Consider the following 18,723-nt stretch of genomic DNA (forward strand, 5'->3'; position numbering starts at 1 on the left):
GTGAATAAAACCTTGGTGTCAAAGAAGATGATATAAGCCATATGTCCTTCAAATTATTTTCCAGTAGTTTTTTTTTATAGTTTTTATTATCTAGATGAAAACCCTGAGAAACCCATAGGATTGTCCTTTTACTTTTAGTCTCAGAGTTCATGACATCCTGACCATTTTACATTCTTTCCCTTCTGCCCTTCTTTTACAAGTCTGTATTGTTTCATCTTCATACAAAAGTGGGATAAGAATGGCACCAGAATTAAAACTTCTCTAATGAGCATAGTTACACGCTTATTATCCCAATTTTCAGGAGGTGGGGGCAGGATAATCAAGAATTTGAAGGTAGCCTGGGTTACCTAGTTAGTTCCAAGCCAACCCAAGCTATGTAGCAAGACTTTCTAAAAAAAAAAAATCAAGGATCAATTCAAAACACACAGGTACGCACACATGCACGTACGCACACACGCCCACCCAGAAAGATAAAGGGTGTAGCAAGTGGTAGTTTGTCTAGCATTCTGTGGGACTTGGATTCAATCCAGGAAATAAACTCTGGAAGTGTAAAAGAGGACACTAGGGCATGTATGTAGTTCATTTGGCAGAGTGCTAACATGGTCAAGAGGCCCTTTGTTCTACTCCCAGGAAAACAATAATACTAAATAAAATTAAAAGGGAAAAAGGATCTCATGATATCATATCACCAATCATTGCAGATCGTTTGAAGTTGGTTAACTTCTGCCCTCTCTGCCTTGTTCTTTCTATATGTACAATAATTCGAAACATAATAGTTAAAATTAACTCATTAATAAAAACTTTTGCAACTCTTTGTCTTCCCTTTACATTGTAATATTTGGTCATAGCAGTACAAAGTGAGCATCCCTAATCTGAAAATCTAAATTCCCCAAAGCTACAAAATATGCAGCTTTGTGCTTTGTGGACATGATGCCTCAAGTGGAAAATTCCACAACTGACCTTATGTGATGATGGGTCATGTACAAAATGCAAACATACTGAATATTTTACAAAATTACCTTAAACAGTATATATATATGAACAAATGAATTTCATGTGTCCATTTGGCTCTCATCCCTAAAATATCTTATCATGTGAAGATATATAAATATTCAAAAAAATCCCAAATCTAAACTACTTCTTTGTCTCAAGCATTTTAGATAAGGACTACTCAATCTGTAGTAGTAATGATGATGACAAAACACACATGGTGGTGCTAATGGTAATAGGAGTGGCAGCAAGTGAGCTTATACTATGCATAGCTCTATACTAAAAAATACTTTATATGCATAGGCAATTTTAATACTCATAATAACACTATGAAATGGATACAATTATCATTCACATCTTCCAGGTGAGGAACAGAGTAGATAAGCAAGTGATCACTGGCACAGCTGGGATAAAATATAAGATAGTTTTTTACAGATGTTTCAGTATCAGGGACCCAGAAGGTTTTTGTTGTATTTTTTAGCATCAGCGCAGAGGAAGGAACCCCAGGCCTCCTACGTGCTAAATAAGTTCTCTACCGCTGAACTGCACATCTAGCTAGTTGAGATTTTATTTTGTTTTCTTCAATTTTTTGTTTTAGTTTTGAGATAGGGTTTCACACGTGTAGCCTGAGCTAGCCTTGAATTTGGGATTCTCCTGCCTTGGCTTCCTGAGTGCTGAGATTATAGGGATATGCCACCAAAGCTGGTTCACATAGGAATATTTTAAACAGCTATATTTTTCTCTTGTATTCATACACCATGATTTATTGATGAACATCATGTTGAAGGACCTCTGTGTGGTGATCTCTTGTCATCTTTGTTTTCAGAGATGAGCATTTCTAAAGTGTTTACTTTAAAAGGTGGGTGTGTTGTGAGCTTGCTTAGATATCATCAAATTGCATTTTGAAATGTTAATACAAGTTGACAGCTTCTCTAGTAATGAGTGAAAAGACCCTTGTGAATCCTTTTGTCATAATTTTAAGATTTGCAATGCGATAGTTGGAAATATCTTATGTTTTAGTTTGTGTTTATCAATATGGTTGAACAACTTTATGTTTTTCTCTTTTTATATTACTTTTGTGAATTCTTTTTCAAATACTGTTTTCTTTTTCCACTTGGGGTTTAAAATCCTTGTCTTTCTATTTTTAAACCTTTTGTAGAAATATAACTTAGACAAAAAATCTTATGTAGATTTATTGAAATATAGCATAAGTAGAAAAACATATAAAGTATACAGTTTCATGAACTTCTACAGATTGAAAACACTTATGTAAGCAATACTTGGATCAAAAAAGAAGAGGAAATGACATGCCTTCCAGAAACTTCCATGCCATTTCTAATCATTAGCTCTTGATTTATAATAACCACTTTCTAATTTCTATCATCATAATTTACTTTTTCTCTTCTTGACTTTCACATAAATAGAAATATACATATTATTCTTTTGATCTGACTGCTTTCACTTGTCATGATTTTTTTGTGATGCTGGGAATGGAGCCCAAGGCCTCACAAATGTTAGGTAAGCACTTTTCCACTGAGCTATATCTCCAGCCCATCATGTTTTATATTTACATTCTTGTTACTTTAGGTATAAGTATAATTTGTTCTATTTTTGTTATTATATACCATTCTATTACATAAGTAGTTCACAATTACTCTTCAAATCCACTGATGATGGATGTTTCCATTTTGGCTATTATAAACAATATTTCTGGGAATATTTTTGTTTATGTATTGGTGAACCCGTGTGCACATTTCCGTTAGATATATACCGAAGAATGAGGTTACAATTTTGTAAGTTAGAAGTATTTTCAGTTTTAGCAATTCTACCAAGCCATTTTCCAAAGTGTCTGTACCATTTTACTCCTACCAGCAAAGTATGATAATTTGTGTTTCTACACATCACTGCCAACATTTAGGTTGTTAGTTTTAATTTTAGCTGTTCTGTTGGAAAATACTAGTATTAGTATCTCAGTGTGGCTTAAGTGTGTGTTTCTCTGATGACTAATAATGTTAAGCATCTTTTTGTATGTTTATTCACCATTTGGATATTGTCTTTTGTGAAATACCTATTAAATATTTTTCTTTTTTCTACTGGATTATCAATATTTATCTCATTACTTAATAGTTTCCATAGTACAAGAGCCCTTTGCTTTGATTAGATATTGCAAATCTTGAAGAAGGCTGTTGCAGTGCTGAGGATGGAGCTTGGGGCCATACTGTGCATACTGGTCAAGTATTCTACCACTGATCTACACCCCTAGTCCCTAAGAAGGATTTTTAAAATGGTAAAACAATAGCTTCTCCTTGAAGAATATTTTGTTTATCATAAAGAACATTATCACTTCAATTAGCCTAGTCTAATATCTCTCTCTCTCCCTGCCCCCTCTCTCTCACACATTATAATCCATAAATATGTACAATTTTAATGTGTCAATTTTTAAAAGAATATTAAAACAAATATTTACTAACATTTTGAGAGAAATAGTATCACTAATTTTTACCAAACTAATTGAATAAAAGTATGCAATTGCAGGGATCAGTGTCATTCGAGGATGTGTCTGTGGACTTCACCCAGGAAGAGTGGAATCAACTGGACCCTATTCAGAGGAGCCTATACAGAGATGTGATGCTAGAGAATTATAGCCATCTTGTCTCTTTGGGTAAGGATGGCTTGTTGAATAATTCATGGTGTCACCAATTGTGTCTCTAAAGTATTCTAATACTCTGGGTTCTAGAGATTTAATTTCTTATTTCCTCTTAAACAAGATGATAATTGCCTATGTGAAACATACCTTTACTAAAACACACCTTACTAATTTTTTAACTGAATGTCACACAGAGTAGCCAAGTCTTGTATGATTTCCCACTACAGGGTATCCTATTACCAAACCAGATGTAATCACCTCTTTGGAGCAAGGGGTCCTTGGCATCATAAAGAGAGAAATCCCGAGTACAAGTTGCACAGGTAAGAAGGGAGAATTGGAAGATGGTGAGAGCAAGACCTTAGATGCTCTGGTAAAGGTTTTACATTTTTAAAATCTCAAAAGTATCTTCTTAAATGTTATATATACTCTTACTGCTCATTCCAAATTGTTTAGTAGGTTTCTCTCATAGTAACCTTTGAATGAGCTGTTAAGAAACTGGGCCCTATTCTGGCTTATTCATTCTGCTTCTTTTTTCATTCACTTCAATCATTTCCAGCCTTTCTTAAAAGATATTTGCATTCTGGGTGTCCCTGACCCCAATTGTGGGTTTTCCTGTCTTTCCAGTATCCATTTTCCAAGTGGCTCCCTGAACTGTATTTAGTTTCTCCAGTTTTAAGCTAACAATTATATCACTTATATTTATTGTTATTTTCCTGGTCCAACATCTTTTGGAGCACCGTGGGTTTTGTTCCCTCAAGCTCTGAGTGTAAGAGAGATACATACTTGGAATCTCTTTCTGAGCAGTACATGGACATAGAAGAAATTAAAGAACAGCACTATCAGAAGCCTGCTTCTGACTAGGAGTTTTTACAGAGTCTGGTTTATTCTTCTTCTTTATAGAAGATGGGCAAACTGAAGACTACCTGGAGTGGCATCAGGAAAACCAAAATATACACCCGGAGCAGACTGTATCCATTTTTGAGAAAAATGTGACTGAAAGAAGTTATGAATATGATGAATTTGTAAACCCACTTCCTCAGAACACATGGGTAGTTACTTCAGGACCCACACCCTATATGAATAACTCATTTGAGGAAAGTATTAAAGATAATTTAGGTTTACTCAATCCTAGTAGTTTGAGCTTTGCAGCTCAGGAATGTTATGAATGTAATAGATGTAGGAAATTATTAATTCCTGGCAGACATGAGATAAATGATGGAATGAAATTCCATGACCATATGTATGGTAAAGATTATATTTATAATTTTGTTCAACATGACTTGACTCAACTTGGAGACAGAAGCTATGAATGTCCTGAGTGTAGAATAACCCTCAGCCCAAGTTCATTCCTTATTGTTCATCGGATCACTCACATAGGAGAAAAGCCTTATGAATGGGCAGGATGCAGAGAGGCATTCAACAACACAGCACACCTCAGTCTACATCAAACAATGCACACAGGAGATAAACTCTTTGAGTGTAATGAATGTGGTAAATCCTTCAGAGAGGAATCAACACTGCATATACATCAAAGAACACATACAGGTGAAAAACCATATATATGCACTGAATGTGGCAGTGCATTCCAAGAAAAAACAAATCTCATCATACATCGGAGAACTCACAAAGGAGAAAAACCCTATAAATGTACAGATTGTGAGAAAACCTTCAACCAAAAGGCACATCTAAATGTACATCAGAGAACACACACAGGAGAGAAACCTTTTGAATGTACTGATTGTGGCAAGTACTTCAGAGAGAAATCAACACTGAATATACATCAAAGAACCCATACAGGAGAAAAACCATATGTATGCAATGAGTGTGGCAAAGCCTTCAGAGAAAAGACAAAACTCATTATACATCAGAGAACTCACACAGGAGAGAAACCCTATGAATGTTCAGAATGTGGGAGAGCCTTCAACCAAAAGGCACACCTCAGTGTGCATCAGAGAACACACACAGGAGAGAAACCTTTTGAATGCAATGAATGTGGCAAAGCTTTCAGAGAAAAATCAACACTGCGTAGACATCAAAGAATTCATACAGGAGAAAAACCTTATGTGTGTTCAGAATGTGGAAGAGCCTTTACCCTTAAGCTGAGCCTCAGTGCTCATCAGAGAATTCATACAGGGGAAAAAACAGATGGGTGTACAGTATGTGGAAAAGTCTTCTCCCGAAAATCATACCTCATGTTACATCAGAGAGCTCATACAAGAGAAAAATTTGAAAAATCATATGAATGCAATGAATGTGATAAAGCATTTTTCCAGAAATCATATCTCATTATTCATCAGAGAGTCCACACAGGGGAAAAACCCTATGAGTGTAACATGTGTGAGAAATCTTTCTCCCAAAAGTCATATCTCATTATTCATCAAAGAACCCATACAGGAGAGAAACCCTATCAATGTGATAAGTGTAGCAGAGCCTTTAGAGAAAAGTCCAAACTCACTGTGCATCAGAGAAATCACACAGGAGAGAAACCCTATAACTGCTCTGAATTGGAAAGAAACTTTCCAGATGTCAAAGCTCATCATGGATTAGAGAATGTAGAGATAAGAGAAAATGAATTGAAAATGGAAAATCTGTCATAATAAAATCAAAGAAAATGAAACTGTAAACAGTGTTGGGAAAGTAGTGCTGTATGTAGATAGGGTGCTTTGCTGAGGATATGTCAGTTGAGCTAAAAATTCAGCACCATCCACATTGGGAGATCATTCTGGGTAAAAGGAATAGAAAGATCCTCTTTCTTAAAGCAAAAAAACTTGGTCTTTGTACTTTTACATCATGGACCTATTGAATGATCATTTCCCATCAAAGAGGTCGCTCAATGCTGAAATCATTAGAAGTCTTGAATGTATGAAAGCTGTCAGATGGAAGACAAACCTGATCATAAATGTGGGCATAAGTATCAAAGAAATTCAATTAATTAATTTCAATAAGTGTATTTCCTCAGAAGTGAAGAGAAATATATATTTCTAAATTTAATATCGAACTCTCATAGAAAAAAGAAACAAAAATCTTATTAGAAAAAGTGGTTTACCAAACAATTTTAAGTTAAAGATTTAAATATAACCATTAAAGGGGCAACAAATAAAATATTATAAAATTCCAAATTATTATAATAGAACAATGTAAAGAAGATACCACTAGAGTATCAAATTCCAATTTTAACAGTTGACAATGCCAAGTTTCCACCCCAGCCTGATCTGGGAGGACTATAAGCTTCCAAGAAGGACTATAAGCTGCCTAATAGGCTTTAAAAGACCTGTTTTTTACACAGATTCATCAGTTTACTTCTTCTGCTTTTGATGAATTCAGAATCCTGTCAATAGCCAGCATGGTGACACCCTTTAAGGAACTCCATGGAGATGTGAAATTTTGTTATCTATACTGATTGGGGCAAAATATAGGGGAATTCCAGTTGACATTAAGGAAGGGATCTTGAACTCTCCTTGCCATGCAGTGACAGCTAGCATGTTTTTAAGGATCATCCCTGCTTATTTTTGATGAACACTAAAAGCAAGGCTTTGCATTGTTGAGTAGCCACCCCCCATGACCATGGACTACAAAGGACATGAACAACTACTTCATGAGAATAGCTAATTCCAGTGGGACTGCCCAGGGGAATGAGAGCAAGTGGCAAGTTCTTAGCAGCTTTGAACAAGAAACAAACTGAAACTCAGGCATTCTGTAAAAAGAAATTATTGCTTTGTGCATCCATTGAATTCTTTGCCTAAATTCCAAGCCTGTCATTAGCAACTATGGATTTTGATTATGAAAGAGGTAATAGGAGGTTGGGGCTTAGAATGGTAGTATGTGGAAATATGTGGGAAAATGTGAACATTTTAAATTCTCAGTTCACACTGTGTAAGCTATATTTAATTTCATTCTCCCCTGAAGATACTATAAGTGTCTTAAATAAAGACCCTGTAGTGACCTCATCTGAAAATGATGCTTTTTAAGGTAAGACATCTTTCATATCCTTACACCCAACCCCTCTATCCAAAACTGTAACTGACTTTTTATTGAGATAGAGTCTCACTATGTAGGCCATGCTGGCCCTATGCTTGTGATCTTCCTGCCTTTGTCACTTAAGTACTGGTATTACAAGCATGTACTACCACATGCAGATCTTTAATAGAATTTTTTATCCAAGCACTATATGTGTTTTCCAAACTTCAGTTCATTAAATCTTCCAAATAAACCCCGGGAGTTATTTCTCTCATTATCATTCTCATTTTTCAGATTTGGAAACAGGCAGAGAAAAATTCAGTAACTCTTTAAAGGAAGCACAACCAGTAAGTGGTAGATACAATATTTAAACCAAGGAAAATCTATGCTCTTGATTACTATACCATTCTCCCCAACCCTGAAGTGATCTTGTATCTCCAGATTAGATCTATAAAGCTATGGAGGAAAGGGTTGAATGGGAGTACTTTCAGACACTAAAAAACATGAAGAAAATCAAAACATCTGACAGGTAGTAGATCTTGCATTAGTTATAGATGCCATTTTTTATTAAACCCACAAAAGAAAAAATGGAATCTCTATACTTATGAAATCTGAGTCACCACTCAGTATTGCTTGAGTCAGTTTTCAGATGCACATCACACCCCTTGAGCCATTCAGATAAATCATGACCAGCACAGTGCCGGCTCCAAGAATCCCTGGGAAATAAAAGGAGGAATGGAAAATAAAGTGGACAAGTTGATGGAGCAGTAGCATCATTTTTTGTGGCTGTCCATGATCCAGACCATCCCTATGAACTTACCAGGCATTCATACTCTTATGTAAGGATACAACATGCTTGGCACATGCGATGTCATCAATGATATGGTTGTTGAGCAGGTCTGGTGAAGGGAGAGAAGGATGGGATGATCTGGTGCACTAAGGATGCAATAAAGTGTTTGAAGTTTCTGGATTCTTTAAAGCCTATATAACCTTAGCTATGATGTTGGCCAATTGTAAGTTACTTTCATTCTTTGCTAGTCATAAACTGTTTCACCTGCCATGTTGACTGGTGTTATACAATCTTAACTCATTATGAATGATCCTGTTTGACTTTGACTATCATGTTGGCTGGTTATGAATAACCCCAACCACCACAATGAGTCCCTGAACACCTTCCAACTCCACATTGGCCAACTCTGAATGACATCAACTGCTGTCATGTCTCAGGTTGAATGGTGTCAACTATAATGTTGGCTGGTCTGGCTTTGCCTCTACGACCATGTGGCTAATTAGGAACCACTTTCTTTCTATATTGGTCATTCCTGATGACTTCAGACCCTATGTGGTTAGGTCCTTGATAAGCTAAACTCCTATCTGACTGTTATAAATGAATTCAGTCAGGGCTGAAGAGATAGTGCAGCAGTTAGGAGTACTTGCTTCTCTTGAAAAAGACCCAAGTTTAATTCCTAGAACCCACATGGCAGCTCACAATTCCAGGGGATCTGATCCCTTTTTCTGACCCATCTACAAGCACCAGGAATGGACATAGTGCATATATATGCATGCCCATAAAACATTCTTACACATAAAATGTGAATAAATATTTTTTAAAAATAAATGATCTTAATCTTCATACTGGCTGGCTACATTCAGTTTTACCCATCAAAGTGCATAGTTCTCCATAATCTGAACTGCCATGTTGGTAGTCCAGGATAACATTTATTTACAATTTGCCTAATGATTTCAACCACCATGTTGACTAGCCCTGGAAAATCTTTATTACTTATATGTATGTGGGTGTATGCCACAAGTGTCGGGTGCTCATGGGGGCAGGAAGAGTATATCAGATCCCCATTAGTGCTAGGACCTAAACTTGGGTCCTCTAGAAGAGCATCAAGCAGTCTTAAACACTGATCTATCTCTCTATCTCCCTAGATAATCTTAACTACAAATGTGACTAGTTATAATTTTGTCCTCCATTTTAGCTAATCCTAAATGACCTTAATGGTCATGTTGTCCCAAACTGAACAAATTTATTTTCATTTTATCTACTCATTTAAAAGCTCATTATTCACTTGCCCTGTCTAAGACCATCTGAGATTCTGGATAACCTCAACCTTCAGTCTTGCCTGTCTTTTGTGACCACCTCTGTCATGTTCACAAGATTTAGATGGCCTCAACCTCCATTTGATCTGGCCTTAGGGAATCATAGTCTCCATTTTGGCCTGTTGTAGACAACCTCAGCCATCAGTTTGGTCAACCTTAAGAGAAATTTCAATTGCTATTATATTTTTCCTCAATAATACCACATTTTTGTCTGGAAAGTTTTCTCATTTCAACCTTAAGAGAAATTTCAACTGCTATTATATTTTTCCTCAATAATACCACATTTTTGTCTGGAAAGTTCTCTCATATCTTTCCCAGGGTAGTTTGGTTTTGTTCTTACTTCCATACTAATGCTTCTTTCCTTAGGACCTAGATAGTCTTCATTCCAAAGCAGGACATTCTTCCCCTCTATTTTACATGAAGCAAAGTTTCCTGTTCCCCCAATATCAAGAAAATTTCAGCTTGCATTTTAAGTGAGGTTGGGGAGATGGTAGGTATTTGCACTATTTCTGACCTAACAACTTCTTGGTGTAGAGTGGCTAAGGATTCAGGAAGCTTTCTCTATCAACCCAGAGACTTTCTTCCTTTCCCATTATTTTTCTGCCCCAGCAAGAGATTAATATTTAAAAGACATTCCAGCCAGATATAATGGCACATGCCTTTAATCCTAGCATTCAGGAGGCAGAGGCAGGAGAGTTTCTGAGTTTGAGGCCAGCCTGGAGAGATCCAATGTCAAAAACAAACAAACAAACAAACAAAAACAACAAAAGACATTGCTTTCTGTGTGTGACATGGGGACGAGACAGGGCTTCTGTGTGTCCCCAGGGATGCCTTACCATTACAATTCATGTGACAGAGGTTCTGGGTGGATGTGACACCATTGTTACACCACCAGGCAGAGTTCAGCTGGAAAATGCCATATTCACTGCTGCCATCTGGATTGCGGTCCACAAAGGAGGTATCAAAGCCACTTTCATAGTGTGCCACGCACAGCCCTGGGACAGACAGAGCGTAGTTAGGAGGTGGGCATACACATAAGAATAAGGAAGACTAAGGGAAGAGGGGAGAATACAGATATGATTGTCATCTTAAGTTGTGAAGCTAGTTGTCTAGGATTGGCTGTGGATTGTTTATTCTGCTGACCTATCATTGATGCTGGTGGTGTATGGTAATAATTATGAAGATATTGATGGTAATGATGATGTTAATGATAGAGACATTGTGAAGACAGTGATGATGATGACTTTACAGTTGAATTAAACTAGTCATTATAATCAGGTGGTGACTGAAAAGATTGTGTCCTGGCCCAAAAAGATGAAAAATTACAAAAGAGGCCTGGATCTGAGTGAGGTAAGTGAATTGGGGTATGGATAAGACTTGGGGCAACGGGAATCTTACAGTCTCCCACAGTGTAGCCTCTGAAGCCATTGAGGCCAGCCTTCTCCAGCTTTCTTGCCAGCTCACAACGTTCATAAATCTTGGCATCCACAGTGGCGACCATCAGGGTGGCCAGGGTCACTACAACAGTGCTCCAGGCCTGCATGACACCCAAAAGCCGTTCTATCTGATTCCTTGCCTCAGACTCATCCTGTGATGATCAAAAAGTAGGGACATTCTGGAACTCTGGGCTCTGTGAGCACCAGTCTGAACTATAGATTCTGGAACACAGAAGCTAGAGGGCTGGGGACTGTACCACTTTCCCTAATGTAAACTCTGTTAGAGACCGGGAGATACAAGAGAAAGAAAAACATTAACATATACACAAAAATGAAGGGAGATGAAGACAGGGAGAAACTCAGAAATATCAGAAAGACACAGGAAGAGAAGGATTGGGTATACACAAAAGATATACAGAACTTGGATACTTGTCCTCACAGTAGGACCACATTTCTCTACATTCTTTAATACTGTCCTACCTTGTCCTAGGCTTGCTAATTCTAATTTACTACATGGCTACCTCCTTTTCTACTCACTCTGATGCTTGGTGCCTCTGTTACCCCCTCTGCTGAGTAGTCAGTTCTGTCTTCTACATTGTGTTTACTGTCACCCCTAGTTCCTTATGCTCTGCAGAACATGACCATCATGCCCTCACTCATTACCTTTATTTACTCATAGTCCTGATCTGTTGGAACTGCTATAGCAGAATACCCAAGACTATGTAATTCACTAAGAACAAAAACACATTTCCACATAGTTTTGGAGGCCAATAAGTCCAAAATTACAGTGATGGCATCTGATGGGTGCTTTCTTGCCTTATTCTCACATGGTGGAAGGCAAAAGAACAAGAGAGTGAACCCATTTCTGCTTTTGGTAGTTGTTTTAGGTTTACTAAAACTGTGATGAAACATCATGACCAAAACAAGTTGGGAAGGAATGGGTTTATTTCAATGACAGTTTCATTTAACAGTTCATCATCAAAAGCACTTAGGGCAAGAACTCAAACAGGGCAGGATCCTGGAGGCAGGAGATGATACAGAGGCCATGGAACAGCACTGCTTATTGACTTGCTTCCATGGCCTGTTCAACTTGCTTTCATATAGAATCCAGGACTACCATCCCAGAGATGGTTCTACCCACAATGGGCTGGGACCTCCCCCATCAATCACTGATTAAGAAAATGCCTTACAGGCTTATAGACTGCTTATAAGTCCAATCTAATGGAGGCAAATTCTTTTTTTTTAATTAATAAAAATAATTTATTAAGACCTTATATTCAGTAAATATATTTTATTTAATTTTTTCCATTTTATGTAACAACCACTGTTCCCCCTCACTTCCCTTCTCCCGTTCCCACCACCTCCCCTCGCCCCCCCTCACTCCCATTCACTCCACATAGAGGGTAAGGCCTCCCTTGGGTAGTCAACACAGGCTGGCATACCAAGTTGTGGCAGGACTAAGCCCCTCCCCCTGCATCAAGGATGAGTAAGGCATCCTACCATAGGGAATGGACTCAAAAAAGCCAGTCCATGTACCTGGGATAGGTCCTGGTCCCATTGCCAGGGGTCCCAGAAACAGATCAAGCCACACAACTGTCACCCACATTCAGAGGGGCTAGTTCAGTGCCATGCAGGCTCCCCAGCTGTCAGTCCAGAGTCCCTGAGCTCCCACTAGCTCTGGTTAGCTGTCTCTGTGGTTTTTCCCATCATGATCTTGACCTCCCCTTGCTCTTATAGTCCCTCCTCCCTCTCTTGAAATGAACTCCAGGATCTTGGCCAAGTGCTTGGCTGTGGGTCTCTGCATTTCCTTTCATCAGTTACTGAATGTAGATTCTATGATGACAATTAGGGTTGTCATCAGAGTACTGGGGAAGGCTAGTTCAGGCACCCTCTCCACCATTGCTAGAAGTCTTAGCTGGGAACATTCTTGTGGGTTCCTGGAGATTTCCCTGGAACCAGGTTTCTCCCCATACTTGCTCACTCTGTCAAAATATCTATTTCATTGCTCTCCCGCTCTATTCATCCCCCAAATGTTGCCATCTTGATCCCTCATGTTCCCATCCCCATCTCCCACCAGGACTCCCACCAGGAGTGAAGGAGTGTCCCCTTTCTCCACATCCTCCCCAACATAAGCTGTCATCAGTGTTTTTGATCTTAGCCATTCTGATACATGTAAGATGTATCTCAGAGTCATTTTAATCTTTGTTTTGGTGATGGATAAGAATGTTGAACAATTCCTAAAATGTCTTTTGGTCATTTGAGATTCTTCTGTTGAGAATTCTCTATTTAGATCTGCACCCAATTTTTTAATTGGATTTTATGGTACTTTGATGTCTAGTGCCTTGATTTCTTTATATATTTTGGAGACCAGCCCTCTGTCAAATGTGGGATTGATAAAGATTGTTTTACATTCTGTAGGATGCCATTTTGTCTTCTTTACCATGTCCTTTGCCTTATAGAAGCTTCTCAGTTTCAGGAGGTCCCATTTATTAATTGTTGTTCTCAGTGCCTGTGCTACTAGTGTTATATTTAGGAAGTGATCTCCTGTGCCAATGCATTCAAGGCCATTTGCACTTTCCTATCAGGTTCAGAGTAACTGGATTTATGTTGAGGTCTTCGATTCACTCATACTTGAGTTTTGTGCATGGTGATAGATATGGATCTACTTGCAATCTTCTACATGTTGACATCCAGTGATGCCAGCACCATTTGTTGAAGATGCTTTCTTTTTTCCATTGTACCATTTTAGCATGTCAAAAATCAGGTGTTCCTAGGTGTGTAGATTAATGTTAGGGTCTTCAATTTGATTCCATTGATCCACGTGTCTGTTTTTATGCCAATACCAAGCTGTTTTTATTACTATAGCTCTATAGTCGACTTGAAGTCAGGGATGTTAATGCCCCCAGAAGTTCCTTTATTGTATAGAATTGTTTTGGCTATCCTGGGTTTTTTGTTTTTCCATATGAAGTTGAGTATTGTTCTTTCCTTGTCTGTGAAGATTTGTGTTGGGATTTTGATGAAGATTGCATTGCATCTGTTGATTGCTTTTGGTAAGATTGACATTTTTACTATGTTGATCCTACCTATCCATGAGCATGGGAGATCTTTCCATATTCTGATATCATCTTTAATTTCTTTCTTCAAAGATTTAAAATTCTTGTTATATAGGCCTTTCACTTGTTTGGTTAGAGTTACCCCCAAGATATTTTATGTTATTTTGTGGCTATTGTAAAGGGTGATGTCTCTCTCATTTCTTTCTCAGCCCATTTATCATTTGTATATAGGAGGGTTACTGATTTTTTTTTAGTTAATCTTGTATCCTGCCACATTACTGAAGGTGTTTATCAACTGTAGGAGATCCCTGGCAGAATTTTGGTGATCGCTATGTATACTATCATATCATCTGCAAATAGCAAAAGTTTGGCTTCTTCTTTTCCTGTTTGTATCACCCTGATTTCCTTTTTTGTCTTTTTGCTCTAGCTAGAACTTCAAGTACTACTATACTGAATAGATATGGAGAAAGTGGACAGCCTTGTCTTGTTCCTGATTTTAGTTCAATTGCTTTGAGTTTCACTCCATTTAATTTGATGTTGGCTGTCAGCTTGCTATATATTGTTTTTATTATGTTTAGGTATGTTCCTTGTGTCCCTGATCTCTCCAAGACCTTTATCATAAATGGGTATTGGATTTTGTCAAAGGTTTTTTTCAGCATCTAATGAGATAATCATGTGATTTTTTTCTTTCAGTTTGTTTATATGGTGTATTACATTGACACATTTTCGTATGTTGAACCATCTCTGTATCTCTGGGATGAAGCCTACTTGACCATGATGAATGATTTTTTATGTGATCTTGGATTCAGTTTACCAGTATTTTATTGAGTATTTTTGCATCAATGTTCATGTGGGAGATTGGTCTGTAATTCTCTTTCCTGTTTGCATCTTTGTGTGATTTTTGTATCAGGGTAACTGTAGCCTTATAAAAAGGGTTTGGCAATTTTCTATTGTTTTGGCAAAATTTTCTTCTGTTTCTATTGTGTGAAACAATTTAAGAAGTGTTGGTATTAGCTCTTCTTTGAAATTCAGGTAGAATTCTGCACTGAAACCATCTGGTCCTGGGCCTTTTTTGGTTGTGAGACTTTTGATGACTGCTTATATTTCTTTAGGGGTCACAGGTCTATTTAAATTATTTATCTGATCTTGATTTAATTTTTATGTGGTAAATATCCAGAAGATTGTCCATTTATTTTAGATTTTTTTCAATTTTGTGGAGTACAGGTTTTTGAAGTGTGACCTAAAGATTCTCTGGATTTCCTCATTGTCTGTTATTATGTCCCCCTTTTTATCTGATTTTGTTAATTTGGATATTCTTTCTCTATCTTTTGGTTAATTTGGATAGGGATTTGTCTATCTTGTTTATTTTCTTGAAGAACCAATTCTTTGTTTCATTGATTCTTTGTCTTGTTCTCTTTGTTTCTATTTTATTGATATCAGCTTTCAATTTAATTATTTTCTGTCATCTACTCCTCCTGGGTGAGTTTGTTTCTTTTTGTTCTGGAGCTTTCAGGTGTGCCATTAAGTCACTAGTGTAAGATTTCTCCATTTTCTTTATGTGGGCATTTAGTGCTATGAATTTCCCTCTTATCACTGCTTTCAAGGTGTCCCATAAGTTTGGATATGTTGTGGATTAATTTTCATTGAATTCCAGGAAGTCCTTAATTTCTTTCTTTATTTCTTTCTTGACCCAGTGATGATTCATTTGAGAGTTGTTCAGTTTCCATGAGTTTGTAGGCTTTCTGCAATTTATGTTGTTGTTGAATTCTAACTTTAGCCCATGGTGATCTAATAAGATACAGGGGTCATTCCAATTTTTTTTTGTATCTGTTGAGATTTGCTTTGTTACTGAATATGTGGTCAATTTTGGAGAAGGTTCCATGAGGTGCTGAGAAGAAAGTGCATTATTTTGTGTTTGAGTGAAATGTTCTATAGATGTCTGTTAGGTCCCTTTGAGTCATAGCTTCTATTAGTTCCCTTATTTCTCTGTTAAGTTTCTGTTTGGCAGACCTGTCCAGTGGTGAGAGTGGGTAGTATGTAGAGTTTGATATGCGATTTAAGCTTTAGTAATGTTTCTTTTATGTATGTGGGTGCCCTTGTATTTGGGGCATAAATGTTCAAAATTGAGAATTAATTTTGATGGATTTTCCTGTGATGAATATGAAATGTCCTTCTCCATCTTTTGATTAATTTCAGTTTGAAGTCTATTTTGTTAGATATTAGGATAGCTACACCAGCTTGCTTCTTAGGTCCATTTGATTGGAAAATCTTTTCCCAATCCTTTACTCTGAGGTAATGTCTGTCTTTGAAGTTGAGGTATTTTTCTTGTATGCAGCAGAAAGATGGATCCTGTTTTCATGCCCATTCTGTTAGCCTGTGTCTTTTTATAGATGAATTGAGTCCACTGATATTAAGAGGTATTAATGACCATTATTTGTTAATTTCTGTTATTTTTTGGTTTGGGTGATGGTGGGGGTAGTGTGTGTGTGTGTGTGTGTGTGTGTGTGTGTGTGTGTGTGTGTGTGTTTCCCTTCTTTGAGATTTGCTGGTGTGAAATTATCTATTGCCTGTGTTTTTGTGGGTGCAGCTAACTTCTTTGGGTTGGAGTTGTTCTTCTAGTACTTTCTGTAGGTCTGGATTTGTGGATATGTATTGTTTAAATCTGGTTTTGTCGTGGAATATCTTGTTTTCTACATTTATGGTGATTCAGTGCTTTGCTGGGTATAGTAGTCTGGGCTGGCATCTGTGGTCTCTTAGTGTCTGCAGAATGTCTGCCTAGGACCTTCTGACTTTCAGAGTTTCCATTGAGAAGTTTGGTGTACTTCTGATAGGTCTGCCTTTATATGTTACTTGGCCTTTTTCCTTTGCAGCTCTTAATAATCTTTCTTTATTTTGTACGTTTAGTGTTTTGATTATTATGTAGTGAGGAAACTTTTATTTTTGGTCCAGTCTATTTGGTGTTCTCTAATCTTCTTGTACCTTCATAGGCATGTTCTTCTTTAGGTTGGGAAAGTTTTCTTCTATGATATTGTTGAATGTATTTTCTTTGCCTTTTAGCTGGAATTCTCCTTCTATCCCTATTAGTCTTAGGTTTGGCTTTTTCATGGTGTTCCATATTTCCTGGATGTTTTATGTTAAAAATTTGTTGGATTTAACATTTTCTTTGACTGATGAATCTATTTCCTGTATTGTATCCTCAACACCTGAGAGTCTCTCTTCCATCTCTTATATTCTTTTGGTTATGCTTGCCTCTGTAGTTCCTGTTTACTCAGATTTTCCTTTTCCAGAATTCCCTCAGTGTGTGTTTTCTTTATTGCCTCTATTTTAATTTTCAAGTCTTGCACTGTTTCCTTTATCTGTTTGATTTTTTTTCCCTTGGGCTCTTGGCTTTCTTTACGGGATTTACTGATTCCTTCCCATTTTTTGTTGGTCTTTTCCTCCACTTCTTTAAGGGAATTTTTCATTTCCTCTCTAGGGGCCTCTATCATCTTCATAAAGTTATTTTTAAGGTCTTTTTCTTCTGGTTCATCTGCATTGGGATATTCAGGTCTTGCTGTTGTAGAACCACTAGTTTCTGGTGGTGCCATATTGATCTTTATGTTGTTGGATGCATTCTTACACTGTGGTCTACCCATTCCTTCCCCCAACCCGTGCAGGTGGAGCCTGTGCCTCCGGGAGTCCCTCTTCCTCCAATTGGTACAGGTGGGGCATGTGGCTCAGGTGGTTGCTAGTGATGCAGGGGATGGGTGGCAAGGGAGCAGGGGAGGAGGATGCTGCCCGGTCTCTGGGGTCTTCTTCCCAAGTGGTGCAGGTTGCTCCAGTGGTTGCTGGTCCCTCACGGGATGGTTGGCAAGGAGGCAGGGGAGGAGGCTGCTGCCAGGACTCTGGGGCTGAGATGGGTTGGGGGAGGGGTATGGTGTGTGCCCCCAGGGTCTAGGGGCTAGAGATCTGGGCTGTACAGCTGGGAGCTCAGGGACTCACCTCTTCTTCCCAATCAGTGCAGGTGAGTCATGGAGGGAATTTCTTAATTGACGTTTCCTCCTCTCAGATGACTTTGACTTGTACCAATTTGACATAAAACTATCCATCACACTAGTCACATTAATTTATTCATGAAGGTGTAGCCCTCATGGCCTAAACACATCTCCAAATAGCCAATCATCCAAAGCATTAAGTTTCTGGCACTTGGGGTTCTTTTTCAACATTTTATTTATTTATGTGTATGTGAGGGAGGTGGGGAGAGGAGGTGGTATTGTGTTCCCCAAAATATTGTGTACCCTAATAAACTTATCTGGGGTCAGAGACAGAACAGCCATAATATTAAATAGAGAGGATAGGCAGTGATAGCACACACCTTTAATCCTAGCATTCCAGAAGCAGAAATCCATTTGTTCAAGGATACAGCCAAGCATGGTGACTCACGCCTTTAATCCCAGAAATCGAGCCTTGAATCCCAGGGAGTAGTGGTAGAAGGCAGAAAGATATATAAGGCGTGAGGGTCAGGAACTAGAAGCATTTGGCTGGTTAAGCTTTT

General features: G+C 37.9%; 2 protein-coding genes across 8 annotated transcripts in view; one reads left to right on the top strand and one right to left on the bottom strand.

Moving 5' to 3' along the window:
* Znf182 (zinc finger protein 182) overlaps positions 1–18,723 on the top strand; it is an 87,691-nt gene that overhangs the window by 1,557 nt on the left and 67,411 nt on the right. For 2 of the 7 annotated variants that reach the window (XM_037199080.1, XM_028863003.2), the window contains exons 3-4: positions 3,526–3,652; positions 3,865–3,957. In XM_037199080.1, the coding sequence (XP_037054975.1) occupies positions 3,526–3,652; positions 3,865–3,957 (220 nt within the window). Of the gene's footprint in view, positions 1–1,816; positions 1,850–3,512; positions 3,653–3,864; positions 3,958–4,537; positions 7,926–10,686; positions 11,051–18,723 lie in introns of those variants that run through there. The other 5 variants (XM_028863014.2, XM_028863013.2, XM_028863006.2 and 2 more) reach the window with 5 other exon arrangements.
* Spaca5 (sperm acrosome associated 5) lies at positions 8,128–11,646 on the bottom strand. Its single transcript, XM_028863017.2, has 4 exons — positions 11,099–11,646; positions 10,537–10,695; positions 8,415–8,493; positions 8,128–8,310 (listed from the first exon to the last, which is right to left on the bottom strand). Exons 1-4 carry the CDS (start codon positions 11,241–11,243, stop codon positions 8,211–8,213), a joined length of 483 nt encoding a protein of 160 aa, XP_028718850.1. The 5' UTR covers positions 11,244–11,646; the 3' UTR covers positions 8,128–8,210.

Source organism: Peromyscus leucopus, chromosome X (assembly GCF_004664715.2).
Source record: "Peromyscus leucopus breed LL Stock chromosome X, UCI_PerLeu_2.1, whole genome shotgun sequence".
Classification (NCBI taxonomy): Eukaryota; Metazoa; Chordata; class Mammalia; order Rodentia; family Cricetidae; genus Peromyscus; species Peromyscus leucopus.